Below are 6,943 nucleotides of genomic sequence, written 5' to 3'. Positions count from 1 at the left end.
AGTAACCAAGTCTGATGAGATGTTTCATCAAACTGATGCTCTTTTGCTTTCAATTACTTCATACGGGAAGTTGGCAGTTGAGATTCAGATCTCTCCCTCAGAGAGGGGCGTTTCATTCATCAGCTTTTTATTCTCAGCATCTTGATAAAAGTGGGCCTAGACTATTGTGAAAGGATGTTTATTCATATCAGATTTAAGGTTTGGAATGAAATTTGTTTTCTATCCAGTTAAACACAGCTAAAGAAAAAAAAAAAATACAAGCCGTTATACTTTGGGAACTTACTCTAGATCGTGGTCCAGGAACTTCTGTCTTCATTAGAGGTCCATCATAATCAAAATCCACATCAATTTTAGCTGCGGCTTGACTGATAGATCTGTGTCCTGTAAGAAATAATGAAAACCTGAGTACGGACCACATTTTCTGTGCTTTTCTCTCAGAATAAATATCCACAACCTGACAGATGAGACCAATTACATTGTACTGGCTGAAGTGAACGAAGTACCTCATCTTTGCCAAGTGTTAAAATAAAACTAATACCAGTGAAGTGGCTTTAAAAACAAATTCAAGTGAAATGACAAGGCAACCCTTGAGAAACAGAGGCAGATCCTACTGTAAAGGACAGGAGGACTAAGAGCACATCTGTTTCCATCTCTGTTGTTGAGTCTGTCCATTACGCCTTGAGCAAGCCTTTGCCATGCACTCCCTACTCTTATGCAGAGCTGGTCTCACTCGCTATCAGTAATAACCGAAAAGCCTGATGGAGTCCACACATGAAAAACATTGTGATGTTCTGCAGTAGCTCGAAGAACACCGTTTGGGAAAGATTTGTGTCTCAAAGGTAAATGGCTGCGTTTAAAATAAATTCAAAATCTCACATGAATCCAGCCTCTTGCACTGCAGCTCTGAAATCTGGGTCAAAAATAGTGACAGTTTTTCCTCTGATCCTGCCTCTGACCTTGCTGTTCTTTAACCATGTGTGTAATTGAGGAATCATAATAAACTTGACATATCTTAATGAAATGAAAAGGCAAAAAACTCCTGTGCTTCACCAGTAACAGGCTCTGCTCCCATTTCTGAAGTAACTGTTTCAAAATATAGGGTTAAGGCATAGTTGACATGACAGAGAGAGTTCTGGTAAGCATATAATCCAAATATGTATATATTCCATTAACGGGGTTACAGGATAATATGGGAATTGTACATTTGCAACAAAGGAAGTACAGACTCGAGCTCTACCAAGGTGACCAGCAAGAGCTTGCTCTGTACACTGTGGTTAAGTGTTGAACCAAACTAACGTTCTTAACAATTACATTTTTGTCATGAAGCACCTGCACGCCTTTACCCAGCACGGTATCATCAACAAATTAATCTTAATAAGCTTAACTTTGGGGTATCACACTTGTACCAGACCAACACGCGGAAGATGAGGGCATAGCTTGTTTTAGTCTGTGATAGGCATTTTAAGTCGGTGCAATTTGGAAAACCCAAAACCTGGCTCACCACTGGAAGTCAGGCAATACCAGCTCTTGTCTGGGGGGATTCGGAGCAGCGCAGCAGCGCAGTTTGAAGTTACCATTCACCAGCATCACGCTGCGCCAGGGCAGGACTGCCAAGTGTTAAAACGATACAACACACCCCAACCCGTCAGAGGGCCAGAAAGGGACACGCATGGGGAGGCAGGCCAGCACCCACGCACACGAAAAGCACCGGGGTGCAGCAACGCCACCGGGAATCCCAGGCAGCACCGGCCGCCCTGCGCTTCCATCCATAACCACCTCTCACTGGTTATGGTTTTATTTCAGAAACGTACTAAAAACTTTTTTTGTTTGGAAACAACAGTTGTCAAATAGAAGAAATATTTATCAAGGAAAATAGAAGGTACACTATGATACTGCTCGGCAGTGTTTTGAATACAGCCATTTGGCCAAAATTTCCAACAGTGATTAGAGATGTTGGCCTCAGTTTGTGTCAGCCCAAGTTGAGATGTCTCAAGCAAGCCCGATTTTGAGAAACTTTATCAGAAAAATCACAGCCCTTTGAAAGCATCTCTAACCGAGCACTTAAATTCACTGCTCATTTGGGGAAAACAGTCTGCAAAGATGATTATTCTCCTCAGCTTTAATTCCAACTGTTATATCTGAGATGCGTCAGTGCCTCTCCGCAAAGCTATTAATAGGTTTCATTACAGCAATGCCACTTCATTTTTGTGTCATTCTGTTTAGAGTTCATGTAAATTGGGGACCGCATGACAACTGCTCCACTGGGGGGGGGAAGCTACTGCATATAAAAGATCAAAAGCTACACAATTCATAGCCAATAAAGCTGCAGATTTAGTAGACACGCTATGAAGTCTAAAAGGGGAAGAGAGACCAACCTAACCCTTTTGTGCACCCTGCTCCTTCCCCAATGGAGATCGCAGCAAACCAGCAGCAAACATTTCTCCTTCTCCTGTGTCCTCTTCTCGCCCTCCCCCCAGGCTCTGGGTGCTACTTGATATGATGAAGGAGGAAGCACTAAGAGAGGCACAGAATATATAGGACCTTTTGGAAGTCAGCAGTAACAGGAAAGATGGAAACCCAGCAGCATCCTTGGAATCATTTGACACAGCTGCAAATTTAAGACAGGTGAACTACAACCCGCATGCATGGTCCTCCTCCTCCTCCCCAGCCCGGCCTGGTGCTCTGCCTCCAGAGACCCTGTGCTGCCACATCCCCTCTGTCCATCTCCCCGGGTCCTCCCATCCCGAGCAGCAGCTTATGCAGGCACACTGCCTTCCTTAGTCTTTGTAACTGAGTTCTCATGAAAATGCATTTTTTTGGACAGTGATTAAAGACTTCCTCTTCTGTTAACAACCAAGCCACTCCTGCAAACGTGCAAGATGCCTGACTGCCAGGCTCTAAAACTGAGACCAATAGTCAAAGATTTTCCTGGCCATCACCTGTGAGGTGGATAACATTTCCCTCTTCCACTTCCCCAAAGGACAATCTGTGAAATATTTTAACAGAGGAGGATTCTAAATTAAACACAAATTTAACTATTTCTCTAAGAAAGTTCTGTTGTGGATATTGCAAAGGGCACGGTCTCCCCTACGAAAACACACATATTTACAGAACTGTACAACAGGGAATTCATTGAGAGAATATTTTACTGTTGTCCTAACTTGTTTAACACCACAAGTCAAGAGGAGGTTGCTTCCATCAGCCAGGCTGCGTAATAAACAAAGACCAAAACCGGTCAGCCTGCTTCGTAGATCATCATCATCATCGTCGTCTTTTTGCTACTGTTTTTGCCACAGCCTCTTTTGCATAGGTATGTTGAACTAGATATTTGCTAAGGGCACATGTGAGCAATTAAAAACAAACAGTACTTAGCTGTGCAGTGCTGCACTAATTCACGCTGGCACAGCTCATGTCTATCAATAGATGGGTTTTCATACACAGCAAAGATTGGTCAAGTGAAACTAAAACATACAGGTTTTCCCAGAAGAAGAGCTGCTTTAAAGATCATTTTTATCACATTAGTAATGTTGGTCAATTTGTGAGACATTATTTTTTTAAACAACAGCTTCAGGAGCAGCTTATCCAAACCACAATCATTTTCAGTAAGTCAGCGAACCAGAGCCATCTAAAAAAATGAGCAACACAAGTGACAGGTTTCCCTTCATTTGCTTGTTATCTCCTAAAGCATGCTACACGTTATCAGACTCTACAAGCAAGTGACTTCTAGGCTGATTCACTGATACAAACTTAATTTTATAGACTTGTTTTCAGGAGTCTCTCATTTTATTAACACCAGCATAATGGCAGCTATACTGATTTATTGGTCCTTATACTTGCCAGAGTCGTTCCACCTCCTAGCTCAGGGAAATGCTATGGTTTGAATTTGAAGGAACAGCTTGCCATAAATAAAATGAAAATGCCCTGTGTTACCAGATCAAAGGATTTTGAAAAGTGTTTTTTTCTTCCCCTTAGGTAGAGGATGAAGAATACAGGCTAGATCAAAACCCTCAAAACCCCAAAACCTTGACATACTAACAAAGCCTTTGATAGCAAAAGCTAAAACCAAAGTGGAGTTAATCCTCAAACTTTTTTTTTTTTAATGAAGCTCTTCTCTCTCTGAGAGTATAACATAAATGTTTGGCACAAACTCACGCAATTTCTAGCAAGGTCAACAGATTTATTCCAAATAACCCACTTCACTCACTACTCATCAGATATGCATACTTGTTCACAGGGTTGGTTAAAAATAAACAAAACAACCCAAATTTTAAGAACACAAAAACATGGTTCCCCTGCTTCCCCTCTTTTAACTCTTTTTTTCTTCCCCTACTCTTATTCAAGTAAATTGGGACTCTGATCAGAAAATTTAATGATAGTCTAGATGGCCGGCTCCTGCAAAGAGCTCAGTCTCTGTGTGACTTCTATTAGTACACGCAGGTTGTGCAAGTCGCTGGCACTCACACATAAAAAGCTCTCCTCAGCTAAGAGCATCTTAACAGCAAGAAAACAAACTGTCTTATTGCCACATGGCTGAAGACTTTTGCAGCCTAATGCTACATCAGCGCTCAGGGACCTGTCCAAATGCTTGTGAGAATGAAATGAAAGGAAGCACAGCATTTTTTACCAGCTAAGGACTCCCGCTCAGCTTAACACTGCAGTTTAACGAACAGAGAGGTATTGCCACAGCACTGTTCCCCTTCAGACGGCCCGTTTCACGACAGTCTCACAGGCTGCCTTTATTGTACAGGCAAAACTTGGAGCTCAGACCACCCTCAGAAGGCACAGACGTCAGAGCCCTGGTGAAAGATGGTCTGGCCACCCCCTGCATGAAGACTCACCAGCTTTTTGGCATCCCTTGCTCTGGATACTCTGCAACACTTTGTCCTCTGGGCCCCAAATAACCACAGGGCATGGGGTTCTGCCTCTTGCTTCCAGGCACCTGAGGCCCTGCACACAGAGCATAGCTCCAGGAGGCGTCTCGCTGTCCTGCAAAGGCTTTTCCAAGCACTTGGACACTGCGTGATGGACAGCCGCGTCAATACCTGCTTTGTTTTGCCTTGAGGAGGATTTTAGCCCAGAGGCCATCCTCTGTCTCTCTTGCTTCCCCCCACACCAAGTATCAGCATCACATTCTCCTAATGATCCAAGTAAAGGCAAGTAAATCAGATCACACACTGTGGTGTTTCATCCCCTAGTAAACTGCAGCGTGCTCTGCTCAGCTGGCATTTGTGTCTTGAAGGTATTCAACGCACTTTACAGCTTAGCCCAAATTATTCCTGTTTTGACTTTTTAATATCAACTCGCCCTGCAATAGAATCCCTGAAGTCATCCTGTAACTCGGGCTACTCCAATTCGATACCGATGAGTTTAGACGTTTGCACATCAGGTCTTGGTTGGAACACTGCACTTTGCCTCTCCAAAAGACAGTAGAGATGGAACAGATAAAAACTGAGATTCTTATTATGTCCAAGCAAGGTATTTTCAAGAATTAAGAATCCCTGGTGGCTGGTCCTTCAGTGAACTAATGGCATTACCTTTGTAACAAAAGATCTAGAATACAGAAAATGCCACAAAGGTCAAGTGAGACCCCTATTTCCCCAAGTGGGGGGAGCTGAAACTCTTCAAGAAATCTCCACAGTGTGTATGATTATTATGACTTTGTCACTGATGGACTGACAGCATATGCACATGATAGCCTGTCACCGTTGATACTGATGTACCTCTACTGCTCTAACTCCTCCATGCAGACAGCCTGATGGCTGTGTGGCTTTTTTGTTTTAAAATTTCTTCAAAAGAAAAGGTGGAAGCTCAACAAAAATGTATTATTGGCCTAAACATCCTCACAGATTTTTTTAAAAAATAATTTTATGTTAATATTCTTAAATTCATATTACACTATAACTTGTATGTAAATCAGTACCTAGATGTTTAATTAAAGTTATGCTCTTGAGCCAATGGACCAAGTCAATCCACTGACTTTCTGTTGAGGTCTATGATCAAACTTCAACAGAAAAAGGGTTTCTTGTGTTATATTAGCTTAACTTAAGAACGGGACCAAATTACATGACCTCAGCTCTCATCTTAAAAGTGTGTAGAGGTAATGGGCTACAGCAGAGCGTCCGTCTCTGAAGAAGCATTAGGAAAGCTCTTAAATTACATTTAGCTAATATGACCGAGAACAGCACCCTCTTTTCCCTGGTAAACAAAGCTATCTCTTCACATCATGGCAAAAGTCAAAAAACAAATGTATGTACTATTAGTGAGCCTAATTATCAGAGAGCACATCAGCTGAACGGTTTGCAGATAATTTTCTACCCATCCCATTTAAAGAGGGTGGGTACAATAAGTTAAATTCTACTTTTCTTGCCTCTTGCAGACTTCTCAAAGCTCTATGCAACACACATCGTCCTTCTAAACACTTGAGTAACATCAGCAAATTATCACATCCTTCCTTTTCATCTAACAGGATGTCATCATTTGCTAGCAGACAGAAAAGCTCATTTTCCAAGTTCTCTTTTCTATGCTACTCTCATCACTTACCAGGTGTCTCACTCAGCAATTTTTAACAAAATACCACATTGCCATAGCAACATAATTAATATAAGCACACCCTTCTAACATTTTGTGATGTTGGTAGTCACAAAGAGCGCTACTGTTAGCAGGTCTCTGTGCTAAGCAGTGATCTCTCCCAACGAGAGCTAGGTTCAACACAGGCCTAGAAAGAAAGTGCTTAAACCTCTGGTATGTTTGACCACAAATAACACTCATATAATCACAGTTTCTGAGCGTACAACTGGATATTACCTAGGAGAAACGCCAGTGGAGACACTGACATTACATCAGTGTAATTAAGAGAAGGAACTACCCCAAGGAAAAAAAAGAAAAGATAAGTGAAAATAAATGCTGGCATACCAGATCTCTCAAATGCAAGTGTTTTGCTTTG

The 6,943-nt window shown here is 42.0% G+C and overlaps 1 protein-coding gene across 1 annotated transcript in view; it reads right to left on the bottom strand.

Moving 5' to 3' along the window:
* ABAT (4-aminobutyrate aminotransferase) overlaps nucleotides 1-6,943 on the bottom strand; it is a 45,778-nt gene that overhangs the window by 25,100 nt on the left and 13,735 nt on the right. Inside the window, exon 3 of the mRNA XM_009324724.1 lies at nucleotides 284-381. Coding sequence (XP_009322999.1) covers nucleotides 284-381 — 98 coding nt within the window. The remainder of the gene's footprint in view (nucleotides 1-283; nucleotides 382-6,943) is intronic.

This window comes from Pygoscelis adeliae, unplaced genomic scaffold (genome assembly GCF_000699105.1).
Source record: "Pygoscelis adeliae isolate BGI_AS28 unplaced genomic scaffold, ASM69910v1 Scaffold85, whole genome shotgun sequence".
Taxonomy (NCBI): domain Eukaryota; kingdom Metazoa; phylum Chordata; class Aves; order Sphenisciformes; family Spheniscidae; genus Pygoscelis; species Pygoscelis adeliae.
The sequence above is the reverse complement of the archived record's forward strand: the minus strand, read 5'-3'. Positions and strand labels throughout refer to the sequence as shown.